This window comes from Zosterops lateralis (assembly GCF_965231275.1).
Source record: "Zosterops lateralis genome assembly, chromosome: Z".
In the NCBI taxonomy this organism is placed as follows: Eukaryota; Metazoa; Chordata; class Aves; order Passeriformes; family Zosteropidae; genus Zosterops; species Zosterops lateralis.
Window position 1 is genome coordinate 62,060,626 of NC_139800.1, and position 27,400 is coordinate 62,088,025.

Genomic DNA, 27,400 nt, shown 5'->3' on the forward strand with positions numbered 1-27,400 from the left:
GGGGTCCGCGCGCGGGTGACGTCAGCGCCCGGGGGCGCGGCGGGGAACCCGGAAGCGGAGCGCGCGAGGCGGCGGCCTCGGGGCGCGCGCCCGGAAACCCCGCGGGGAGCGGCGGGGCCGGGAGGGCGGGGCCTGTGGGGCCTCCCCGGGAGCCGTGTGGGAACAGCTCCCGGAATAAAGCGATAGAGCCGGGAGCAGGGCCCGGGCAGCGCTGACAGGGGCCAGGCAAGTTCCGGCATCCCGATCTCGGGCTGGTGCTCCGGTGCTGGTAGAGCTCACTGGAAGGTCGTGTTTCCACTCCCAGCTTTCCATTTTGAACACTTAGGACTTTGTTAAAAGAAAAGACGATTTTTTTTTTTTAAATGTTAGGCGTTTCAGGCATCTTCAAAAGTAGATGAGGACCGTGTCGTGTTGGCCTGCAGTGAAAAACCGACGGCCACGAGCGGTCACAGCACTTCCATACTGCGCGGTGAGCAGCGCCTTGGGTTCCATGTCAGGGATACAGTGTCCTCCTCCCTGGAAAAGCGCTCCGGGTTTGGTCAGATGACTGCTGACGACCTGCACCCTGCAAATGCTCTCAGGTTCTGCCTGCACGGGAGGGTTGTGAGGCGTTCCTGGCCCAGGGACATATGGAAAATGCCACATGGCACCTGTGCAGCTGAAATGCTTCCTCCCCTCTTATATCCCAGTCAGGACTGATGACAAATTTAGCAAATTAGAAGTGTGGACAGGTGGGTCAATGTGGGAGAAACATTTTCCATCAAGGTCACTCCCAACTGCTCTCTCTGTATTGACCCAAAGCACCAACCTCGTATTTTTGCTCTCAGCACAATAGTTTGTGCAGGAAAGAACCTTTAAAGGCCTCTAGTCCAAGCCCCTTTGCAGTAAGCAGGGACATCTTCAAATGGATGAGGTTACTCAGATCCCTGTCCAACCTGACAATGAACGTTTCTGGGGATGAGACATCTACAGCCTTTCTGGGCAACATGTTCTGGTGCAATACCTAAGGAGGGAGCAAATGAAATACTTTTTTTCTTCAGTGCAGAAGATATTACAATGTCTTGGAGAAATACTCTGTTTACATTTTAGAAATTATGTTTGAGCCTCTCATATTGAAACTATTTTCCCCGTCTTTGCGATGTTAGGAAAAAGTAGCACTTAGATGTGAGTCTTTTGGTGAGACATTAGGGATACTACTGATGTAAGCAATCTTGTCCTCCCATTTGAAGTTCATTCCATCTCTGTTTGCGAGTTACTGCTAAGTTGCAAAGTGAACCAACTGACTCATGTTAAAAGTAGTCAGTGTTTTTTATCGTGATCTTAATCTGGTTCACCATCATTCTCCACCTCTTGCAGTACCCAGAAATCAAAAGCCCACATCCCAAACAATAACAAAAATATATCAGTAGAATGTAGGAGTCAAGTTTCAGGGACAGTTTCTATAAGTAGTACAGCTAAAAATGTGCTGTATCTCTGATCTTGGTACAGCCTTTTGTAATTACAGGTCCAGGAAAGGAATTAAGAAGGGCAACTTTATTAAATCAAGTTGCAAGGATGTTGTGGATTTGGGGGTGCTTTACCCACAGAGATGTTGACCACAGATCTGAAGATCTTCAAAACTTCAAAGCTCGAGAAGGAGATAGCAGTTTGAGCAGGCAAGCTGCCAGGATTCATAGGACTGACCCCAAAACTCCGAATATGAGAGTGAAGAGCACCCAGAGGTAGTGTGTAGTTAATAGCCTTTTGCTGGAGGCTGGGCTTTGATCTTCTGTTTGCATGTAGAACTGTGGAATTCTGGTGTCCTCACAGACTTCTGTGGTCTACAATAATACCAGTAACAGGCTAATAATAGCAAAAACATCTGCATGGCTGTTGAATGCCAGGTCGGACAGGGCTTTGAGCAGCCTGGTCTAGTGCAAGGTTCCCTGCCCATGGCAGAGGGGTTGAAACAAAATCATCTTTAAGGGCCCTTCCAGCCCAAACCATGTTATGAGTCTCTGATTGTAGGCACGTCTGATAAGGTTCTTGAGCTCACTTCTTAGAAATACAAAGTTCAACCTGTGACATAACACCACCCTGTCAACTAGACCATGGCACTGCAGGGATGGTGACTTTACCACCTCCCTGTGCAGACCATTCCAATGCCCCATCACTCTTTCTCTGAAGAGATTCTTCCTAATGGCCAGCCTAAACCCCACCCCCTGGTGTAGCTTAAGGCTGTGTTCCCTTGTCCTGTTCCTGTTGCCCAGGACAAGAGACCAACCCCCACCTGGCTAGACCCTTCTTTCAGGCAGTTACAGAGAGTGACAAGGCCTCCCCTGAGCCTCCTTTTGAGCAGGCTAAACACCCCCAGCTCCCTCAGCTGCTCCTCACAGGACTTGTGCTCCAGACCCTTCACCAGCTCTGTTGCTGTTTTCTGGACACGCTCCAGCACCTCAACATCCTTCCTAAACTGAGGGGTCCAGAAATGGGCACAGCACTTGAGGTGTGGGCTCACCTGTGCTGAGAATAGGGGAAGAATGACTTCCCTGCTCCTGCTGGCTACACTATTCCTGGTACAGGCCAGGATGCTGTTGGCCTTCTTGGGTGTGTGGGCACACTGCTGGTTCTTATTCACTGTCCCTTTGTGCCTGGGCACTGTCTGGCCACTCTGTCCCCAGCCTGTAGCACTGCAGGGGGTTGTGGTGGCCAAAGTGCAGGACCTCCCACTTGGTCTTGTTGAACCTCCTGTCATTTGATTTCACCCATCTATCCAGCCTGTCCAGGTCCCTCCAGAGCCCTCCTACCCTCCAGCAGATCAACACTCGCTCCCAGCTTGGTGTCATCTGCAAATTTGCTGATGAATTCAATCCCCTGATCTCGATCATCAGTAAAGATATTAAGCAGGACTGAGCCCAACACTAATTCCTGGGACATGACCAGTGACTGGCCACCAACTGGATGTGGCACCATTCACCACTACTCCCTTAACCCACAGAATAGTGCACCTGTCAGTTGTGTATCCAAGATTATTAAAACTGCTTTCATTTCAGTTCACAATTTAAGCAAAAACATAGTTTACTTATGTGGGGGTAAGTGAAGGTAAGTTTGAAACACTCAGATGCAGTAGAAATTAGTTTCATAAAATATCTTCAAAGACTCAAACTTTACCCGTGTCTGGTAAACAGAGCTGCATTTCAAAAAATGTCAAGGAAATAATGTGGTTTATGAAGCAACAGTCCCCTACAAAATCATAAGTGACCATATAATTAAAACTGTTTTGGACTGCATGTAGTTAATGACTGTCAATGTATTTAGTCTGTAGAAGGCTACTGACCAAGTTAAAAGTGATGAGTGAATTCAACATTTGTCACATTGTCATTCATGGACATAGATGGCCTCTGAGACTGTAAAGAAATGTAGGGAATATGACAAGGCTAAAACTGCATAACACATTCTTTTTGTATTAATTCTTCCCAAATAAGCTGGATTGAACCAACTCATTCAGTTGTCGTGACTCCCCTTGGAATGACCAGTTACTCCATACAAAGCAGATGTGAATAGAAGGTGTGATAGCCTGGTTTTGGCTAGGACAGAGTGAATTTTCATCTTAGCTGGTACAGTGCTGTTTTGCTTGTTGTATGAGAATAATGTAGATGACAGACTGGTATTTCAGTTATTGCTCAGTAGTGCTTACTCTACATCCAGGGCTTTGCAGTTTCTCATGCTCTGCCAGCAAGGAGGTGCACAAGAAGTCTTGAGGGAACATGGCCAGGACATACTTTTCTAGTATGAACTGGACATCTCTCATTTGTTTGCCTGGGCTCATTCCCTAAAGGATCCTTTGTCTTTGTTTGTTCCTCTCCAAAATATAAATAATTAAAAAAAAGTCAGAGACTTTGTTCCTTTCCCATGAAATAATTAGGAAATTAGATTTGAAAGAGAGGGCATTTCAAAGACAAAAATTGTCAACTGCCAGTCATATGAAATAATGGCAACACTGCACTGAAAACGGCACAGAGGGCTAAAAAAAACCAAACCCAGAAACAAGACTCAGATTTTTAAGACAAGCACGAAAGCACTAATACTTTGGAAGGAAGGGTCCCAGGATGCACTGGGAATGTGAGATAAGCCAGCCATGTGATGAAGTCGCCAACTGACCTGGGCAGGTGGCTCTGCCAGTGTCTGCATCGTGGAAATAAGAAAAGCTGTTCTAGTTGAGGGGTGAAGTCTGTGTGACAGAGCATGCAGTTTTCAGTGCTGTCAGTATGAAAGTATTTTTTTTTAATTTAGAGGAAAAAATTGTATCTCGATCATATCAAAAAAGGAGAAATTAAGACTTCATCATACCTAACGAGAAGCACATCAAGGGGTCAGGTATTTGTCAATGACAAGCGATCATGGTCTGAAGACAGTTCTTACAGTGACAAAAATACTGCTATGACAAGGATTATTTCAGATGCCTGAAAAAAGTCATCAGCTCAAAAAACTGTACAGAAAATATGAATGAAAATATTGTGAATGAAACCATTTTAAACCCCAAAATGTGAGCTTCTGAAGTTTAATGCTGTAGCTTAGTGAAAACAGAGAAGAAGCTCTTAAGGTCATAAATATATGCAGGATAAATGGAAAAACATGGAATTTGGTGATGAATACCAAGAAAATTAGGAATTATTTCAAACTGATGTGAGATAATCAAAGCATGAAAGGGAAAAAGGCAATAGGCACTATTTTTTTATTCACATTCTGCAATGCACTTTGTGATGTGTTCTTTGTTGTCCTAGATCTTATTTGTTTCAACTGTTTATATTTTTTGTCTTTTTAAAAACTGCCTGAGGAACTTCAATCAGCATGAAGATGCTGAAACAGAAAGTGAGATAGGATGAGAAATTTGGAGTACAGAATATTCCTTGTCTTTTTTTTTTAATATTTTTTTCCTTACACCACCCACTCATTATTAAAATTTTATCTACTCCACATAACACAGTAAAGGTGGGCAGGATTCTAGAAGCAGCTGATAGATGATTGTATCAAGTAGGATGTCTGATTTTAATAGCTATCCTGCAATTCAACTTCGATCAGCAGCTTTCGGAGCGCTCCCTTAGCGCTCAGTGCTCACAGAACACCACAGTCCTTTCTGCAGAGCTCCCAGCGTTTCTGCTTTCAGAGTCTGGCACTGTGAGTCACTAACACTGTTAGTTCTCAGTCAGAGTACTGCTGGTTAAGAGCGTGCTAACCCTGGCAAATAGTTCACAACAGGGCTACCTGAATGTACTGAGACTGATCACTTTTCGTTTGCATGGGTTGGATTTACATTTGCAATAAATGTGGTCTGTTTATTCCACTTGAGCTTTGTTCTGCATCCTGAAATTGAAGAATGTGATCCAGTTTAGGAATAATTTTGTTTCACAAAAGGATTCAAATGGTATCAGACTGGAGAAAAATTATTGAAAACTGCATTGTCATTTTGCTGTGTCCTACGGACCATCCCATGTCACCTACTTTATGAATATCACAAGATACTATTTAATGCTGAGCAATGTGTTTGCATAATATAATTCTGCCTGTGGAGCAACTTAACCCCAGCTCTTGTCAAACCCCAATCAAAAAACAAATGAAATTTTTTTTAGTCTTAAGTTTGTTTGTTTTGGTCAATGACAGTTCCTACTTCCAGAGATTAAAAAAAAAAAAAAAAAAAAAAAAAAAACAAACAACAAATAACATAGTCTTGTCAAAGCCCCTTCTGAATCAAAGCTCAAAAGAAAAGGGAGTGTGAGAAAAAATAATTCTCTTTAGAAATGCCTTTGCAGTTCTTTTCATTTGTTCTTTTGGCTTGATATTGATGGAATTGGCTTTTAGTGAACAATTTATAGTGCATAAATACAGAGAATGCATTTCATGAAAAAATAAAAATATGTTCATTTTCCTGACAGTTAATGTTTTACCTTTTTCAAAATATTTTTCACAATAGTTGAACTAGAAACTTTAGAAAAAAAGTGAAGTACTGGAAACTCATTTTAAAACAACACTGTTGTTGAGTGCTCTGCAGCACTGGAAAACCTCTCTTTTGGCTTTAAAGATCTCTTAATTCAAAATTCTCATTTAACTTGTTGTTTACACTCTGAATCTGTTTCCTACGTCCTATTCCTGGATAATTTATTTTGGTTCCTGCTATTGTGCCAAAAGTATGATATATATAAATATTCTTAAAATTCATCCTCAGCAGTTTTTGCTGAAAGTTGAACATACATAAATCTGTTGTGACATTCACTCTTATGCTTCATTATATGTTCTCAGGAGTTTTTACAGTCTTTTATGTCTTTGTTTTTCACTTACTGCTTTTGCATTTGCTGTAAAGATTAAATATATATTATATATATTTCAAGTTACCACTCATAATTCTTTGGTCCTGTATATAGCTGTTAAAAATTGCCAGACTGATATGAAAAGTTTTGGTGGAATAAAACAAAAATTGAAAGCAACACTTGTGACAGAACTTTATGGTCTATGTTCTACTATTTACTCTGTAGACAGATGCAAACCTTGCAAATATGTGCAAACAATTTAATTGTACTTTGAATTTTGAAATATTTGATCACAGTATAACATTACATTATTTATTTTTGCAAGAATGTACTCAGCATACCTATAATTTTTCAATTCTATACTATCAATCACTCAACTCCACAAATTATTTTTAAATAAGATTATTGCTTCAGGGTATTATATAACTTTTTTAAAAATTGTACAACTGCCATCTAAACATCTGTGTACACAGAAAATGGAAAAGCAAATACACGTGCCTTTTCTGTTACATAATTAAAGGGTACGGACTGTAGCTCCACTGTTTGATGGAGGTGCACCTTACAGCGGAGTTACCTGTGTGCTGAGACCAAAGTCTGGTGGAGGTACAGTCAGTGATTATACAGACCCTGCACAGCTCTTGGAAATAAGGAACAGACTACCATGTTCTGGTTAAAGGAGGCTAGATGACTAACATTACATGTTGGCCTTGCATTAATGCAACAACCTCTCTCAGTTTTTTCATTCATAAAGTAGAAGGGCACATGTGAAATTTGGGAGCCTTAACTGAAATGTATTGTTGTTTGAACAGACCTAATCCATTTGCCTCTGAAAAAAAAGTCTTCACAGCACTCGTTTGGCCATTAATTTCTTGAAATTAATCCATACCTGCAGGTAAGATTCCTGCCAACAAAATTTCATTCCCAAAGCCACGTGGCTTTCCATAGAAAGTTATCTGTTTGCCAGTCATATACCAGAGCAAAAACCACCTGCCATTTCAACTTCCTATTTCCCCAATGTTTGTCCATTATCTAGAGAAAAACCATAATCTTAATCTACATAGTAAATCCATTTATGACATGTTAATTATATGGAATATGTATATATTTATACATACACAAAGTGTCTTGTACATTAGCAAACAACTCTTTAAAGATTAAATTTCTAAATTAGACAGGTGAAAATCCAAGTGAAAACAATCACTACATTTCTTGAATGATTACCTTGCAGGTGGTTGGTCTCAATTCTATATTTATTGAATTCTTGGTTCTCTAAGACCCTTTATCAGGTTTGAGAAGGCACAGGCTTTACTGATTAGTATTTAGATATTTGTAAGTTGTGAGAACAGATGTGCTATGGATTTCCAAGCATAAATTTAAAGTTCAGAGAAATTGAAGAAAATAAAAACTGAGGCAAAATACATTTGTTTAAGTACAAAATATAACTCACCCACAGCACAACTCCCACTATCCCAGATAACAAGGGTAGCTTGGAACAATGCAAGAACATAGATTCATGTGGAACATTAGAGGCAGAAGTGTTCAAATCCTAAACCTGAAATTATTATCTGTGTAGGACTTACACAGCTTTAGGTCTGTGTAACAGTCAAGAAGTTTAAATATTTGCCCATGTATAACTGAGTGGCAGCAGTACTAACATTGTAAATTACAGCAATATTAATAAACCAGTAAGTTTGTCAAGGATGCCAGAAAGGCAGTATTGAGGTGGAAAAAAACCAGCGTCAAGCTGACCCGTGAAGAACTATGTGACCCTATTTCTTTATGGAAACCAAATATTCAGAAGTTATTGACTTTTTACATCAAAACAACAGAACAAAATTATAAAATTCTTGGATATTAGGCAATCACAAATTTATCAGATTTTCCTGTATAATCATATTCCATTCTGAAGTGAATTAATCTAGGGAGTGAATATACATAACCGTGACATTAACAGGTACTGTAAGGAATATTCACAGGTCCATTGCTAATCATTCATCAGGTTTTCTAATGACTGCTTGTTTTACAGAAGTAATTTTAATCAATGTTTGTATTTATTGGGAGAGCTGAAAAAATACTATTTTTTCTAAAAGGTTGCCCTAAAAGGAAGAATTTATGTGCTGTCGCAGCAAACCTCCATCATCAATAAAGTTTGAAACCGGTGTTTGGCATGGCAGACATGGTATTCTGTTTGACATAGTAACCAGAAAAAATCAAACCTGTTGGATAGGATCATGATTATGTGGTTCTTTGCCTTATTTCCAGATAGAGGTATGGATGTAACTCAGGGCAGTGTAGACAGTGAGGCTGTTGTCAGTTGGAGCTTGGATCAATCTACTGCACAAACCCTATAATCATGGTGGAGGCACCAGCAGCCCTGGTGGGACTAAAAAGATGTGGAGATGTGGCTTGGCAGTGCTGGGTTAATGGTTAGACTTGATGCTTGTAAAGGGAAAGACAGAACTGCCCTACAGTTACCAGTGGGTTACTGCTGAATTAATGCATCAGGGAAAAAACACAGTGAATGGGACACAAAGGTCTTGTTTTGTTGTGTCCTTTTTTGCTTGGTTTGTGGGGTGTTTGTTTGTTTGTTTGAGAGTTTGTTTGTTGGTGGTTTTGCTTGCTTGGGTTTTTGTTTGTTGGTGGTTTGTGGTTTTGTTTGGTTTTTGTTTGGTTGTTGTTGTTATTGTTGTTGGTTTGGTTTGGGGGTTTTGTTTGTTTGTTGGATTTTCCCCAGTGTGACTGTTTAAAGATTACAAGGTGTGTGAATTTAAAGGACAACAGCCTGTTGGGAACAAATCTGTGTATGGACATTCACATATAAGACTAAGTGAGGGGCTTTATTTTGGATTAAATTATTTCACTAGCAAAATGTATCTTATTTCGACTAAGAGTTCCCCAGAAGAGAAGATTTTTCGCAAAAGGTATTTCAGTCTGTTTTACTACATAGGCAGCAAATGTATAATAAGCTGCTTTAACATAACCACACTTTCTTCAGTAGGAGATATTACATTGTATCTTCTCAGAGATGCTTGCAACCTAGTAACAGCTGAAATTGTCAGGGATATAAAGGTCTTCCTCTAGTAGTGAAATTTGTACCAGCCATGATTTCAGTGACTTCTTGTCAGCTTAGGGATAATTATCTATTAAATTAAGGGATACAGTCTTAATTCAGAAGAGCACTTTACTCATTAGTATATGGTCATTGCCAGTTCTTCCTGAGACACTTGTTATAGAATCACTTTCTTCAGGGGAAAAAAAAAAAAGTGTTTGGATTTATTTTCACATCTTTGCATGAGTCCTTAGATTTTAGAGTGTTTTTCTGTCAGCACTGTATTGTTTCACTTGCTGCAATAACTGGTAACAGTCTGTTCTCAAATGATGCTGCCAAAGAGAAATGATCTGGGTCCTCCATTCCTCCATCATTTTACTGATGGGTATTACAAAACCTTTAGCCCCACCTACTCAAGACTTTGCTTGTTTTCCTTGTACTGCCTTCCTGGCAGTACAAGAAAAATGCAGTTAGTTTAGACTGCATTTCAAGTGCTGCAGTCCAAAGGTAGAGGATAAAGCAAGCTCACCTTTACTCATTACAGCTAGAATAGTTTTAGGGATTCTGCTTCCGTTCATAACACTGTTTACAATATGGAAAATTACTACAGAAAATTGGCTTTCCTCCAACAAGAACCTCCTCAAGATCTATCTAGTCACATAGAAATCTCCATTTCCATCAAGTTATTCTCTCATTTCGTGTCTAATTGGGCAATGGATCTAATCCCTGTGTCTTTCAACTGTTACCTTGGGAGTGTGAGTAGTGTTTGTCACGAGAAATGATTGCACATATTTTTAGGGAGCACCATAAAGTAATATTATATCAGCATATAATTGATGTTTTACTGTACATAAGACTAACTAGTACTTTGTGAAGACCTTCCAGCTGAGAGGGAAATGGAATATTTCTACCAGAAGAAGCTAATTGGAAGAAGCCAGCCTCATGCCTACCATGCACTGCTGTGATGATGTAGAGGTGAATTAGAGAACATCCATTTGCCATTGCACATATTTCCTGAGCAAATAGCGTAGATACACATCAGATTCCCTCTCCTAGAATAAAGTATGGCCTGTGGGAATCTGTCAAGACAGCAGCCACTACAAAACAGGGCTGTGTCTAAATGTTAATCTGTTTTCAAAATATCTCTCTTTCTCCTCTCTTTTTGAGTTTCATTATTATTAAAGCAACTTCAATTTTGCCCTGCTTCTAATTTTATTAATTACCTTTCAAAAGATGAAAGATGTTAAGATTTGGAGCATTCTGAAGGGGACATTAAACAAACCTAATTAGAGATATTCCATGCCATGAAGTCTCCCATTGAAGCCTGTCTTGTAAAAGGAGCTAAGTATATTAAATTGTTAAATGATAATTAGGTATGAACATTAATGATAATGTATAGTTAACCTAGTTTGTGCTATCTGATCCAATTAATTTCTATAAATATAATACCTTCCTTTTGAGCTAATTCAGTTGAGCCAGTGATTCCAGTTCTTGCCCACTCAGAAAGGTCTGGTACACAACAGAATTTAGTTCTTATTTTTTAGCAGCTTTTCAGGAGGAGTTCATATGATCAGATTGCAATGATCATGACACTTCTGGCCCACACTGTAGTCAACAAATCTGATTCCTGTTGCTTTCATTTTCTTAGGCTAAACATACCTGTGAGACATTCCTGGATCAATAAGTAGTGTCAAAGAGCCAGGATATTGCATCATTCTTAAAAATGAATTTAATCTTAAATCAATTTTAGAACCAGCAGAACTTTTTAAAGAATGCAGAACTATTGTTTTAGGAAGAAAAAGCAAAGAAAGCAACAGTTTTACAGTTACAAAAGTATTCTTAATTTTACACACAAGCATCTATGGAATACATCTATACAATGGAAAAATGGTCAGCTCTTTCAATTTTCAATTAAGTGTTTAAGTTCAAAGCAAGCAGTCTTGATAAATTAATGGCAGTTACTTAGCAATCTCAGTTGTACAATTCTTATTATTACTGTAAGTTTATTGAAAAAAATATGAATGTTGTACAAATGTATATTCAGCTTGAAGTAATATTGCCAAGATGATGTCTCTTTTACACCCTTGGAATGGTTACATTGCCAGCAAGACTAAGCCTTGATATATAGTAAGGATTGTGGGTCAAGTACAATTTGAAATACACATTTGCTTGCACTCTAATACCCTAAAAGATACATGTACAGGTTTGGATAGGAAAAACGTCCAAATAAAATACTGTGCAAAGGTTCCACTTTCATGTTGTTGTGTTCTTATACATGTTAGTCATTGGCCAGTCATAAGTGGAATTCCCCAAGGCTCAGTATTGGAGACATTCCTGTTTAATATCTTTATCAATTACTTGGACCAGGGACTAAAGGGCATCCTCAGTCAGTTTGCAGATGACACCAAATTGAGCAGGAGTGTTGACCTGTTGGAGAGTTTCAAGGCTTTACAAGAGATTTGGACAAGCTGGATCAGTAGGTTGAGGCCAGTGGAATGAGGATCACCATCCTGTTCTTGAGTCACAACAACCCAAATCAATGCCACAGGTGTGGCACAGAGTGACTAGAAAGCGGCACAGCCAAAAAGCTACTGGTCAGCAACCAGCTGAACATGAGCTAGAGTCTGCCCAGAGAAGGCCAGTGGTGTCTTGGCCTTTATCAGAAATTGTGTGGCCAACAGGACCAGGGAAACGACACTACAGATGTTCCCACTTAACTGTTAGTGAGGGATTTTATTCTCAATTAGCTTGTTCACTTGCAAAGTTTATCCTCTTCAGAGTAGGTATTTCCCAGAAGAGGAGCTTTTTCACAAGAGGTATTTCAGCCCGTTTCACCACATAGGCACTTTATGTGACTATAGAAAAAGTTAATTATGTACAATAGATTTCGATAAAATAGTAGAGAATATTCTGAGCTCCAGTTTCCATGTACACTAACACATTATTTGTATGGCTTGGAATCTGTGTGTCTCATTTGTCAGAATACCAAACCTGCTGTCATGGTAGATCCCTGAAGACATGTTTTAAACCTGAAGTCCACCACTAATCTTCTAAGGTGTAATACAAAGCAGAGATAGATGGTTTTTACATTTCATCACTTCCTTTATGGTCTGAAATTACTACACTGGCAGCAGAAGAAAATGTCTACTTTATTCTTTAATTAATATTTTGAGCATCTTTTAAGTTTCAATGCCTCACAGCCCTTTTGTGTTGCAGTGTTGTAACAAGATCTTTGGAGATTTGTAAGATGCAATTGTCCACATTTTCATTTTAAATGGTTTGATGCTTTATATGAAAAGTAAAAAGAGCAATTAAGAGGAGAAAAACCTGCATTTCAGATAAGACCCCAAATCAGCACTGGTAATATTGTTACCCATGATGCTGCTGAAGCCTTTAGGGAAAAAAGCATGCTTTCATCCTATTGATGTCGTCTACATTATGTTGATAATAGCATCTGTGTGAAGATGTGCTGGGAACACGAATAACTCTGCTCAGATTGCACCCGTAGCAAGATCGTGCCAGAGTCCTTCATTGGGCAGAAAAAATAGTTCCATTGGAGTTCTAACGAAAGAAACTTACAGAAAAATGATGGATTATTTCTGCAGAGCTAAAGAGATACTAATCAAGCCTTCTGTATAAAAAATGTTATAGTTTTAACCAGTGTGTAAGAAAAATATTTAGTATTCACAAAAATATTTAATATTGAGAAAATTTTGAATATCAAACCAGGATTATTTTGAATATGAATTTTTACTATATTTATTAAAAATAAATATTTAATTATTTATTATTTTCTCAGTTCACTGTTAAGATAATCCTCTGAGCACTGCCTGCAAATAATTCTTTTAAATAAAAGATGCTTCTCAAAACTTCTACAGTTTCTCTATATTGTGTTTTTTAAGCCATAAAATACACTAGATGTTAAGTTAGGATTTGTGAGGGCAGTAATGTTGATGCATTTTTGAGTGGGAATAATGGCCAAGCATACTCATCTTGGAGCAACTCATAAAGGACTGTAGGTGTATGGTCTATACCTGTCCCCTTTCATGTATTTTGGGTGATTTAATAAACACTAAAGGAGAGAAAAGGTCTTTGAGTGACACAAACTGGGGCAGGCTGATTCCAACTCCAAAGCAGTGGATGGAAACCAGGAGCATTTACTCAGCCTGTGTCTAAATTTGCATTATTTTCAGAGTGAATTTTGTATTTTTGAAACAATTCTTAGTTTGTCATTCAGGTTTATGCCTCTGCAGTACTGAAATACAACTTCCTTGTTTTGTGACACTGACATTTTCCTGTACTGTTCCTCACCTTACGCATGTGTGAACAATGGCTTCCTGGATGGGGTGACCAGACAATAACAGGGGAAGAGTCTTCAGTTTAGAACTCCTACTCAAGATACATATTTCTGAGCTTTCTAGTCTTGTGAGTTATGACATTAATTTAATCTTGTTGAATCCAGAAAAAAAGTGCTACCCAAAAATCTGTCAAGGTAATTGTTCTTCTTTATCCTCTGAGATAGGAGTCCTTTGTGTCAAATATACATTTTTTAAGTGTTCCACCATAACGCCCTCCTCATCTTCAAGATCTGCATCTTCTTTCATCTCCCACCTGAAAGAAAACAACATTTTATTAATTTTTAATGTGTTTTAAAGTAGTCTTTAGAACAAGTACAAAAATACGGGACTTGTTTTTATCAATTCATTGCCCTCCCCAGCCATTGTTACACCAGCTGAGATTACTGAATCACGCAAAATACAACCCCCAAAAGCCTTGCCACACAGCACTTGGCATGGGCATGAGGCAATTGACACAAATTGTCAAAGCTACTACAAAATCTTTCTTATACTTACTGCAGCAGTATTTTTTTTTTCCATTTCATGTGTCACACACACATTGGTAGAGGTGGAAACCTTGTAAAACTTGCAGAGAAAAAGTGGAAGAGCTAACACACATTTTGGAAGTTAAGCAGATGCTCTTAATACTCTCTAAGTTTGCAGTGAAATGTCACCTTATGAAGTCCAACCCAAATATTTAATGTGAGTTGTCATAATTCTCTGGCAGTGACAGTATTTTACAAAATACTCCCAAACTGACTGGCTCTTTTTTTCTTTAACCATCAAGTATAATGATCTAAACAGAAATAAAAGAAATCAGATTCTTTCTTCCCCATGTGAATACTTGTTTCTAGTTTAGGATTAAGAGCTAATGCCACTAAAACTGCAAAGGTGAGGGACTGTGAAGATGATTTTTTTTTTTTTTTAGCACTAGTAGTCAAATATAGAGCTATAAAAGTCATACAGTATTCTGTTAAAGAAAATCAGGATAATAAATGTAGCAATAGTGCTGATATGTAGTCAGGTAAACTCCAGTTATGCTTACACGATGGTCACTTCTGTGGCTCTACCTCTTTTTACAAGTTCTGTGGATATTCAAAAGTTTGATATCCCTTTAATATGAATCTCATACTGTTCTAAGTAGATAATAAAGTGTAGGCTCCCAGTTCAGACCACGTGAAAACAAAAGGTAAAACACCAATACTAAAACTAGAAAGTATTAAAACTAATAGGTTATTAATGAGGCATAGAATGATGCAGAAAAGCAGGAGATGTAAAAAATCAGCCAAACAAGGACTGCTTTTAGGAAACTGTCAGGAGAAATACTTTAATCCTGTCCCCACATTTCTCTTTTCCTCATTCATACTGCAAAAATCAGAAGCCATATACAAGTTTAGTTTGGTGAATAAATAAAACATAATACAGAATGGTGGGATGACTATTTCATTCCTTATATTTGCAAGAAGAAAACAGTAATTATTGGCAAGACAGCATGGTGTACACTTTGTATCTATTCAAAAGCTTTCTAAAACCAGGAGAACAAGTGCTTTGTAGTACAATCTCATTGTTAAAAAACAATTAGGAAAAAATATGTTCAATGAACATGCATAAATTAGCATATATCCTTCACACCTTTACCTTAAAAACCAAATCTGACAACCCATATTACTGCCTGAAGGAGTATGAGAACAAGAAAAGCATATTATGAATAAAATTATAAGAACTGAATGCCTATGATCAAGGTTTTGCAATAATTAATTTCCTATTACTCCGCTCATGTGTGACTGTTATCATACTTAACTTTATGTGTATATTAGCATTAGGTACAATTAATTGCTATGTCTGTCTGCTTTATTCTCTAGCTTGTGATATAAAATCTGGCTGGATGAACCTCCAGTGCAGTCAGTCACTTTTAGAAGCATTCTCAGTGAATGCTGTTAAACAGGGCGACTGGTTTCCCCTTTTTCTTTTGGTAATATACCTTCTCTTCAAACCTAGGGAGAAGTTGCGCAAGCCCCAATTTGAATTGATGGTCCTCAGTGTTATTCAGAAACACTACTACACAAGCTGAAATAATTAATTTTAATTATTTTGATTTGTTGCATATTTTTAACTAGAGGAGCTTTTTTGCTTAGAAGGACTGTCATAATTACAGAGATAGGAGGTAAGGGTAGTATTAGGGGTGACCCAAAATCATGTATGCCATATCTTCTCTACATCAACCTGTACAAGGTAGTTTACTATCGCTTTAAGACCCGGAGTTGGAAGAAGAACCTCTGTGTTTTGCCCTGGTTCATGGAAAGGAGAGGGAGACACGCGGAGCTCGGTTTTTTCTTTTCAGACTCATGAGAACCTCAGAAAGCAGGGCGCTCTGACAGGCTGCTAGCCACGGCCTCCCAGGAGCTGATAAAAAAAAAAAGACAGACAGCGACCCTTGCCACGGTTGCTATAGCAACCACCGCTTTTGGAGCCCGGGGAGATGTTTCTCCGGACTTCCCGCCGCTGCTGCTCAGGACAGCCGCCTGTCGCCAAGGGTCGGAGCCACTCCACAAGTTTCCAGTTGCTGCGGGAATTGGCCCTTCATATGCTGAGAAGCTTCTCCGGGCGTTTCAGCAAGACGGACTCCTTTACGTTTTCTAGCAAAATACGTTTTCTAGGTTTTGTTTTTTCCCCGCTCCCATTGCAGCTTGGGGGAGAAGGCAGTTTTGGAACCACGAATGCTCGTTTGGTGTGTTGTTGCCTTTATCCCCTGCCTTGGCCGCATGGCCCAGAGACTGGAATCTGCATCCTTTCGTCTGTGTTCCTCAGGACAATTCAGGGGACCTCCTCTGCATTTGTGGGTGAGGGTTTAACTGTTTGCCTCTGTATTTCTTGATTATTGCTGTTTTCTTTTAGTGAACTGTTTTTTCTTTTTCACTTACATCTCTTCACATTTGTCTCTCCTCATTGGTACAGGGGAGAGATTGAAAACTAAGGGAAGGGAAGTTATTGCCGAGTTTTTGTTTGCCCTGTAGAATTGCCTTAAATTAAGACATATTTGGCACCCAACTAAGAGGAGGTCAAGAAAGAAAATGGAAAAAAAAACAAACGAATTTGACCAAATAATTTCTATATTAGGTATAGAACTCCCCGGTCACCACATTGTTTGGTCTGGCCATGGTGCTTCCGCACCTGAGCATGTGCACACATCCAAATATGTGTGACTACATCAAAGGCAATGGAGATCATTTGGTAAATGTATTCATTGTTGTCTGCCATGTCTGTGGGCTTATTAATAATCACACACAGCCTGTGGGGAGAAGAGGGGAAGATTTTGCCTTTCACCTTTTTCTCCCCTTCACGTCTGACACATCACTTCTTGAGAAAGTGGAATTCCCTCTGGATGCTAAGAACACTATATTGTTCTTGCTGGTTCTGCTCTGTCTCTCCTTTACAGTCTACAACACATTTGGAGTTGGGATGGAGATGTCTAGGGAGGTGTCTTGGAGTGATTTATGATGGTAGTCTAGTCCATGGTCCTCTGCTTTATGCCCAAAAATGGTTGCTGTATCTTTACAGGCTGGGACTGGTAGTGTGTGGGACTGGGGAGAGGAGGAAGCTTTGGGCTTTTGGTGGGCATCTTTGAAGCCTCCCTGCCCAGGTGTTCCATGGTCCTGTACAGTTTGGTTTTGTTTGGCTAGTTTGGTTTTGTTGGCCAGGCAAAATATATAGGCAGAGGCCCAGGTTCTCCTCTGGCTTGGAGATGCTGCAGCAGCAATCTTTCATCTACCTTGAGGTGAACTGAACAGCTGCTAGTCCAAGACCACAGGAGTGGGACTGGCTGGAGCAGGGCCACCCAAACCTTGGGGAGCTGAGCCAGGGAGAGAAAGCACACCAAGAAGCTCCAGCACAGCTGTTTGTCTGCTGTGGAGAGGGAAGTGATGCCAGAGAGCCACCAGATTTTTGTCTCCTTCTGGAACTCCTCAGCGGAATGTCCACTACCCTCAGCGTGAAAACCTGCACTGTCTTGTACCACATGTCAGGAAGGATAGTTTGGAAATCTCCCTTTGAACAAATACAAAATTCTGATAAGGTAGCAGAATATTTGAAATTAAATTGCTGTGGTAGTTCCAGAAAGGGGCAACTTGTTGCTCTATGCTGGACTCTAGTTAATGCTTACCTGCATGCTTCTTGTTACTCTACAGCAGCAGCTACAGCCAGAAGAGAAGGACAGCAAATTGGCAGACACCACAGTTGTTCAGGCTGCAGTTAAACAAGATGAGCAGCCTAAGCCAATGGCAGTCACCCCTGTCCGAAGGAGGAAATATAAGACCAAATCCAGTTGCCCAGTAAGATGACCATGAGGAGTGTTAGGCAGGATGTTGAAGGGGCATGTTCCTTCAACACATCATGCCAACAATGCTACCTGGAGTAAGCAGATCACTGATCACAGAGCAGTTCAGATGGAAAATCCTTATGACCCTGCGATCTCAGAAATTATCACAAACTGGCCTGAAGGTAAGTGTTTTGGACTGTCATCTGAAGATGAAGAAGACTGGGTGGCATGTGCTAAGGAAGCCACCATATAATCAGAAAGTGAGAGGTGACACACTCTCTTCACTGACAGTTCCTGCCATATCGCAGGGACAAGTCACAAATGGAAAGCTGCCATACTGGAGTCTAAGCAGCAAGTTTCAGAAGCTATCAAAGGACAAGGTGGATCAAGTCAGGATGCAGAGCTGAAAATCCATCTGGCTTTGGATATTGCTGACTGAGAGAAGTGGCCAACACTAGACCTCTATACTGACTTGTGGATGGTAGCAAACACTCTGTGGGAGTGGCTGGAATGATGGAAAAGGGCCAATTGGCATTGAAGAAGGAAATTCATCCAGGCTGCAAAAGTCGTGCTGGACATTGCTGCTAGGGTAGTGAAGCTGACCACAGAAGTTTGTCATGGGGATGCCTAGATGCCTATGAGTCAGGCTAATGGGGAGCATTGCAACAAAAAATAGGTGGTTTGGGCTGCCAAAATTAGAGGTAGATCTGGGCTGGCAACATGAAAGAGAGTTGTTTCTACTTTGTTGGGCCCATGATGCCTCAAGTGAGGAAAGAGGGAAGAGATGCAACATACTAATGGGTTTGTGACTGAAGGGTAGACTTAACCATGGACACCATATCCCAGGTAATCCATGATTGTGATACATGCAGTGCATCAAACAGGCCAAGCAGGTAAACCCATTAGTATGGGAGACAATGGTCTAAATATAAATATGGAGAGACCTAGCAGATGGATTACATCACACTGCAGCAAACCTGCCAAAGCAGGTCCTACGTGGTCACAATGGTAGAAGCAACCACTGGATGGCTGGAGACCAACCCTGTGCCTCATGTCTCTCCTGTGGCAACATGGCACCCCAGAAAGAATTGAGTAAGACAATGGGACTCATTTAAAAAAGAACCTCATGGGCATCTGGGCTAGAGAACATGGTATTCAGTGGGTGTATCACATTCCCTATCACCCTTGAGCTGCTGGGAAAGTCAAATAATGCAATGGATTGTTAAAAACCACACTGAAGGCAATGGGCAGTGGAACCTTCAAACACTGGGATCTGCATTTACCAAAGACCACTGGGTTAGTCAACACTAGCAGCTCCACTAACCAAGCTAGCTCTGCCCAATCAGAATTCTTGTACATAGCAGATGAAAATAAAGGCCCCATGGTGCATATGGTGCATGTTGGGATTATTCCCATCTCAAGCATGGGAAACAATCCCATCTCATCCATGGGATTGTTTTTGCTTAAGGACCTGGTTACACTTGGTGGCCAACACAGAGGGATGGGGAACAGTGCGTTCCATTGAACTCAAGGGGGTCTGATTTTCATGAGAACCATCTGTAATGCTGAATTATATATGTAATATTGGTTGTTGAATGACACTGCCACCATACCTCATAAAATATCCTCAGCAATGAATACAGACCACTCAAGCTGCACCAGTAATGGACTAAAACAAACTCAACAAACATTTTGGGGGAACAGTGAGCGACCATCTAAATAACACCTGTATCAATATAGTTATTTGTACCTGTATACAGGTACAGTTGAAACATGAACATCTGGACATCATGTGTATGGTAGAGAATAAGGCATGGATTATGTCCTAGGTACAGAGTTGGAGTTTTCAGCACTGCTTATCATAACACCATTCACATCAGCCATAGGCATGGTTTTGGCAGAGATAATGCCATGTCTGGAACAGCAAGGGGTGCATTCTGGTCTGGCTCACCAAAGCCAAGCGACCAGCAGAGCCTGGCACTGTATGACCTGTGGGTCTCTTCCCATTTCCAAGCCCTCCAGGACATTTTTGCAGGACAACTAGGCTGAGAAGAGGCAGAGGGACCACTCCCAAGTTCATGGTTCAAAAGTGATAGCTCCCAAAGTGACAGATCCAAAACTACAGCCAGGAATGTCTGGGTCAGGACTGCAGTTTTTGGGGTCCAGTGGGACAATTTCCCTCTCCCCCAGTGGGCCAGCAACCCGAGGCAGTGGCATTGAAACCAACCGAGTTTGGCTGAGCTGAAAGGGAGTCCAGCATGTGGCAGGAAGAAGCAGCAAGTGGTAGGAGTGACATCCCGGACACACACCCCTGCTGTCACACAGAGGGAACAGGAAAACTGGCACTGCAGGCCTGGACCTGCCCCAGACACCACCAGTACATCCCATCTGCCACCAGAATCCCACCATGACCCTGTGCATTCCTGGCTTTTTTTTTCTTCCAGAGGGAAGGTTTAACCGGGAGAGCCTCTCTACCATCTTGTCTTTGTCCTCTGGTGTTGTGGTGTGTTTTTACTGTGTTTTCAATTGCAGCTCAGTTTCAATGGCCTGTTCTAAACCCCCAATTTGGTATTGTTATAGTATATTTTATCCCTAATGGATTGTTCCTTTCCCTCTGCATTAGTTTTGCCCTTTCTTCCCTAGACCTGCCCTTCCCTCCTCCTACAGCATTGTCAATCCTTCCCTAAACGTGCCCCTCCTTCCAGACTGTTCCCTATCAATCTCCCATTCCTCAACGCCTAGTGGTTAATTAAGACTGTTCCCTCCCCCTGTGTTCCTTCATTGGTCTATGTATTGTAGTCCCGGCCTCACATTCCTCCCCCATGCAACCCTTATTGGTTGGAAAACGTGTCCTCTCCCCAGACATCCCCTGCTTATAAACCCCTCAGAGCTGCGCTTTTGTGTCTTCTGTGCCTGACTTTGGCTGGGATAAGGACCTTTGGAAATCACCCAAAAGACCTCTCCCTGTTCCTTGTCCCTGTGCTTGACACATTCCCCGTGTGCCGTAGAGCAGTTGTGCCCTACAGCCACACCCAGGATTCCGTGGTGCCAGTGCCAGGAGCTGTCCGGGCTGAAGAGCATCGGCGTCGCGTCACTCCGGGCACATGTCCTGCCTGGGTGGCAGCCGCCTTCTCTCTTCCCGGAGGAGCCAGTTGACTCAGCCCCTGTGTATCTAGTGATTTTTTTTTTTTTTTCTTTTTTTTTTGGTTGCTGTTTTCTTTTAGTAAAATCCTAATTTTTTCTCTCGTATCTTTTTTGCATTTGTCTCACCTTATCGGTAGATAGGGAGAAGGGAGGTAACATTTCTGAGTCTCTGCACCATAAAATTATCTTACACTAAGACAAGGACAACAACTGAAAGTGCTTAATTAAATGCATTCAAAGCAGTTAATGCTGGAGGTACAATACAGAAACCTAGCAGTCTTGGCTAATGGAAGTTTAACAATAAATCAGCAGATTCCTTTTAAAGATAGCAATTTCATACTTGTCAGCACATTTCATTGAATCTTAAACAATAGCATTGGTAAAAATCTTCAATATCATCCAGTTTGGATGTTCTTTAGTGTTCACTTTATAAGAAGTTATTCTAATGCATTTTCATTTTATCCAAAAGTAATCTATTTTTAAGGCACTTGAGCAGATCTGCTAAGGATAATAATGTCTTCTGTGTATTCACTTAACAGCATCCATTAATTAAATATCTATGAAATGAGCTTGACCAGCATCTGGTCCCTTATTTATTGAGAAATTTTTCCAATTTTATGCTTTAAGTCTGGGGACAATATTGTTCTTTAAAAGACTACTGGACTGTAAGAAAGAAGGCTGTAACAATGCTTATGTTCTAAATGGGATGAGAAATTAGCTGTTTGTGTTTAAGTGGAAAAAGTCAACATTTACTAGTAAAAATTTTGTCCAAAATAAATGGTTTTACTAGCATATCTAAACTATGTGAGAATTGTTCTGGCAATAGTAATTGATACAAATCCAACTAGCCAGTTAAAGTAATGTGAATATGAATAAAATTACCATCAGGAATTACTTTCAAAATACAAGATTCATCAATTGAACAGCCAACTTGCATACTTCTCTTGTTTCAAGTCATTAGTAGCATAGCTCTTAGAAAAATTCAAATTCAGAGGTAGCATGTGTTTCATTTCAGTCTAATATATCTTGGAACATTAAATAAAATCAGCATTCTAAAAGGATATTAGAATTATTTGAACCAACCCATTATACCACCATCTACATTTTGCTTAGAGTTCATTTAACCATAAAAAGATGAATTAAAGTGTCCAGAAAGCTAAACTTTTAGTATATTATTCATATTAAAAAGAAAGCATATGTTTAGAATAAAATGCCATCACTGTTGTAATCTTGAGGATAGCACCAAAAATTTTCAAGCCAATAATAACTTGTGAATATAGATAATTAAATTTTTAAAATATATTTTCTAAGTATGCTGAAATCAAATAATGTAGGTGACATATTGCATGAACCTGACATAAATCACTTAAATATTTTTCTCTGCATACTGTTCCTTTCCCTGTTGCATGTGTCCGATCAAGGGGGAAATAAAGTAGTATACTTTTCAGATCGATACAGCAAAACATATCAGCACAGATAAATATAAGAATCACTGAAGTTTTCTGCTGGTCACCTTACACTTTATATCATGAGGTCAGAATGACTAGCACTGAGAGGGCTTCTGTTTCTCCTCATAAATAAAAGCAAGAGAGGAAGTCTTGGCTTGCACATCCACAAGCTAGCAAAGTGCAAGGGAGAATTATTCAGTATCCCAGGAAGATTAAGTGATTCCAGCACAGGTTTCCTTAGCAATGTATCAATGTGTTCTCCTTGCTTATAAATAGCATCAATATATCCATTTATATAAATTGCTATATATAACTATTTTTTGTGATACTTTTGTTTCTCTCTATTGAATTGTAGAAAGTAAAGAAGCTAAATCTGTTTGCAGAGATGCAGAGAAAAATTTTCAGTGTACCTGAAAAAAGCATGGTGGGCAGTCCCCATTATTTTACTTGTTTAGATGACCCCATAACGTCTAGCACATGCATTAAGTTGTTTATCTGACTTTCTGAACTAAGAATACTACAGTATTCTTGGAAAATACTTGGGAAATGCATATATTTCAAATGTGTATGCATAGAACACACTTATATAAATCTATATTTATGCACATATACGTGACTACACTCATGCAATTACAGAGCAATGGTGCAGGCCTTTGAGAGGGCTCATTTTATGGAAGAATGGGGTCAGTGACACTATGGCTAAGCTAAGTGCTCAGAGGTGACTAGTCAAAGGATTACATCTTCTCAGTAATTAAAAATAACTTTGTAATCATGGATTGAATTTAATTCTTTTTAGCATTAATATAATATTTCAAGAATATCAAAGAAGGAGGTATGTTATGATCAGAGTGGCAACAATATTTTCATTCAGCAAATGCTTACGACTTATGTGCCTATGATTACATGATAGAAATGCATCTACTAAAAATAGCCTGTTCTTCATATCATAAGCTACTTGTTCCCTCTCTTTACCCCTCCCCTTTTTATTTCAACTTACAAAGCCGTTCCATTATGGATGTTGCAAATCCAATGTAAATATTTTAAAGGATTAAACTTTCAAATATGGTTACTGTGGCATTTGTATGTTCTGTAAATACAAATATAAGATATATCTGCTGAGAAACTATATTTGATCATTTTACAGCGTTATGGCTTAGGAGTATAAAAAATTCATATTTTGTCAACAAGAAACTTTCTCCAATTTTTAAGGAGGGGCTACTACGATAGCATAAAAAGATTAATATTTTAAAACCATAAGATTATTATGGCTGTAGTATAATCCCCTTCTCAATGCATTGAAATTTTAACGAATACTAATTTTCTTGCTTTTAGAAGGATTTCACTCAGTTCATAACTTGAAGAAAAAAAGTGTGCTATGCAAGCAGGACAGTTAGGGGAACCAGGAAGCTGACTTCTATTGGTAACAAATGGTTTTACTCAAATTTAAGCAAATGATGAGCTGCTAAAAAGCCTTGTCTTTTCATGCCCATTATAAAGCAATAACATTGCTGTTTGGCTTGCAGCCAGACTACCCCTGTTTTTTCGAGAAGTAAAAAAAATAATTTCCTAAAGCCCAGAAATTCAGCAGATGCTTCTTATTTTATTTTCAAAAATTGGTATGTACAACCCTCTCTCACTACTTCTGAAGATTCCCAGGGACACACTGAAAATGCAACAACTGATTGAAGCAGAGATATCATCCCAAAGAAGAGTAAAATAATTTGTAGATAAAAATTTACATAGCCCAACAAATCAATTTTAGACTAGAGTACTAAAAAAATAGAGAGGAGATGGAGATGGATAAACAGGATCTCTGTCCACAGTAGACTTCACTATTGGTCACTCAGGTAACCAATAGTGTTGAACTGCAACCCTTTACAGAAAGAGTTTGTTTCTGTTTGGTACAGAAAAACTAGTAATTTCCCCCAGTTCATTCCAAGAAAGATAATACTGCCTACATCAGTGTAACTAGTATTTACATCCAGAAATGAGAAAGCCACAAAAGCTAAGACGAGAAAGGTAAGTGAAATGATGACTGACAGTTTCGGAAATCCATCATGCAGACTTAAAGTGCATGGACACCTTGCAACCAAGTGAAAAGGGAGAGCACTAAAAGAAATAGCACGCCCGAATGAATTGGCAAAGACCTTTACTTTCTCTGTTTAGTTCAAAGCCACTCTTAAAACTGTTATTAACTGGAAGAAAAAGGATGAATAAACAAAGGTGAGTTTCATCAGGCTTTAACCCACTACAAAGACTGATGACTCTACAGAACAGCATGCTGTATGAAATTAATGAAACCATCTATTAAAAGGTAACTTCATAATGCTGTGTATTAAATACATTTAACTTCATGAGGCTGTGTATTAAATGCATTTTAATATCATGCAGATTAATTTATTCAATATGTATATACATGGAAACCTTTTAACTGTAAATAGGTTTTGGTATATTTCAAGATACTTTATTTATAGTAGTTTCTAAATAGGGGAATTATTAAACAAAAATATTACATAATGAAATATCTTAATATATCTCATATTTCTGTAATTTTTTCCTACTCATTTTTAAAAAGTTAAAAACTACCATTTTGCTTTAAAAATCATAAAATATGATTTAAAAATCTTGCCTTAGAAATAATAAAGCTCTAATTTTCAAATTAACTCAATAGAATAATTTAAAACGTAATATTTGCCTTACTAATGCAAGCAGGGATTGAGGAATTTTCTTCTACTTAATATAACTACAAAAGGAATTAGCCTATTACATTATGTTTTATTAATCCAACAGTGTTGCGATAGCCAAAACCTGGTGGTATATCTGTAAGCAGGAAACTCATGAAAATATGTGTTTGCAACTTTTACTGTCAAAAAACCAATTGGGTGAACATTTTTTGCAGATGTATACCTTCTTTAGCATAATTTTCAAGAGGAAAACACATTTCATCAATAAAAATCAAGAAAGTACCTTCAGAAAGTTTAACAGGTTGGCCTTTGCCAGCCAGGACCACTGCAGCTTTAGTCAGAGAAGTGGGGAGAACACGGGAAAGTGTACAGTATGCTATCATGCTGCAATAAATTGATACTGTGAGGATTTGACTAATTCTTTAACACAGGAGAAAGAGTGACTGTGGGATGCTTGTATCTTTCTAATTCAAATGACTCATGAGAGACACGAGAGTGACAGAGAAAGGGTCTTTTATGTACTGGGGAAGTCCCCACCTGCCAGGCTCCTGACTTTCTCTCTCTGTGTGATGAACTTTAAAAGGTTTGGATTTCATCTTGGAAAAGGTTGGGAACATGTTTCTAAATCTCAGAAATTCTCTCATGACAGGAATATCATTTATCTGTCAACTCTATCAAAATTGTAGAATCATAGAAACATTAATTTTGGAAAAGACCTCCTGGTCCAACCTTTGACTGAACACCACCATGTCAGCTAAACCATAGGACCAAGTGCCACTTTACTCTTTTTTGAATACCACCTGGGGTGGTGACTCCACCACTTCCCTGGGCAGTCCATTCCAGTGTTTAACAAACCCTTCAGTGAAGAAATTCTTCCTGATGTCCAAACTGACCTTCCCATGGTGCAGTTTGAGGTCATTTCCTCTTGTCCTGTCATTAGCTGACTGGGACAAGATACCAACACCTACCTTGCTACACCCTCCTTTCAGGCTATTGTAGAGAGTGATGAGGTTTCCCCATGAGCTTCCTCTTCTCCAGGATAACAACCCCAGCTCTCTCATCTAAACTGCGACCCTCCTCACATAACCTGCTTTCTAGACCCTTCACCAGCTCTGCTGCCTTCTTGAACACACAGGGGGCAATCACTGCCCTGGTCCAGCTGGCTACACTATTCCTGATAAAGACCAGGATGCCACTGGCCTTCTTGGCCACCTGGGCACACTCTGCCTCATGTTCAGCCAGCTGTCAATCAGCACCCACAGTCCTTCTCTCCTGGACCACTCTCCAGCCACTCTTCCCCCAGCCTGCAGCACTGCCTGGGCTTGACGGGATCCAAGTCCAGGAACCAGCACTGGCCTGATTGAACCTCACACCACCGGCCTCAGCCCCTGGACCCGGCCTGTCCAGATCACTCTGCAGAGCCTGCCTGCACTCCAGCAGATCAACACAGTGCCCAGCTTAGTGCTGTCTGCACACTTGCTAAGGGTACACTCAATCCCTTCATCCACACCACCAATAAAGATATTAAGCAGGACTGGACCCAGTACTGAGCCTTGGGGAATCCCAGTAGTGACTGACCACCAACTGCAGCACCATTCACTGCCACGCTCTGGGCCCAGCCTTCCAGCCAGTTCCTAACCCAGTGAACAGTGGCCTGGACAAGCCATGGGCTGCCAGCTTCTCCAGAGAATGCTGGGCAAGACAGTGTCAAAGGCTCTGTTCAAATCCAAGTACACAATTTCCACAACCTTTTTCTTATCTACTAGCCAGGTCACCTGGTCATAAAAGGAGATCAGGCTGGTTAAGCAGGACTTGCCATTTCTAAACCTATGCTGGCTGGACCTGATTCCATGGTTGTCCTGTAGATGCTGCATGATGGCATTCAAGATTATCTGCTTCATAACCTTACTGGACACTGAGGTCAGGCTGACAGGCGTGTAGATCCCCATGTTCTCCTTCTGACCATTCTACTGGGTAGGTATCACATCAGTCAGCCTCCAGTCATCTGGGACATCCCCAGTTAACCAGGGCAGATGATAAATGATGGAGAATGGTGTGGAGTCCTCCACTTTTCAGAAGTCCAAGGTGGAGGTTTTATTGACAGTCCAGATACTAACTGGAAATTCTTCAACATTAAAA

The 27,400-nt window shown here is 39.9% G+C and overlaps 1 protein-coding gene across 1 annotated transcript in view; it reads right to left on the reverse strand.

The window, feature by feature from the left end:
* Positions 1-13,137: 13,137 nt before the first annotated feature.
* KIAA0825 overlaps positions 13,138-27,400 on the reverse strand; it is a 235,221-nt gene continuing 220,958 nt past the window's right edge. The window contains exon 20 of the mRNA XM_083884371.1: positions 13,138-13,944. Within this exon, the coding sequence (XP_083740497.1) occupies positions 13,821-13,944 (124 nt within the window). The 3' untranslated portion in view covers positions 13,138-13,820. The remainder of the gene's footprint in view (positions 13,945-27,400) is intronic.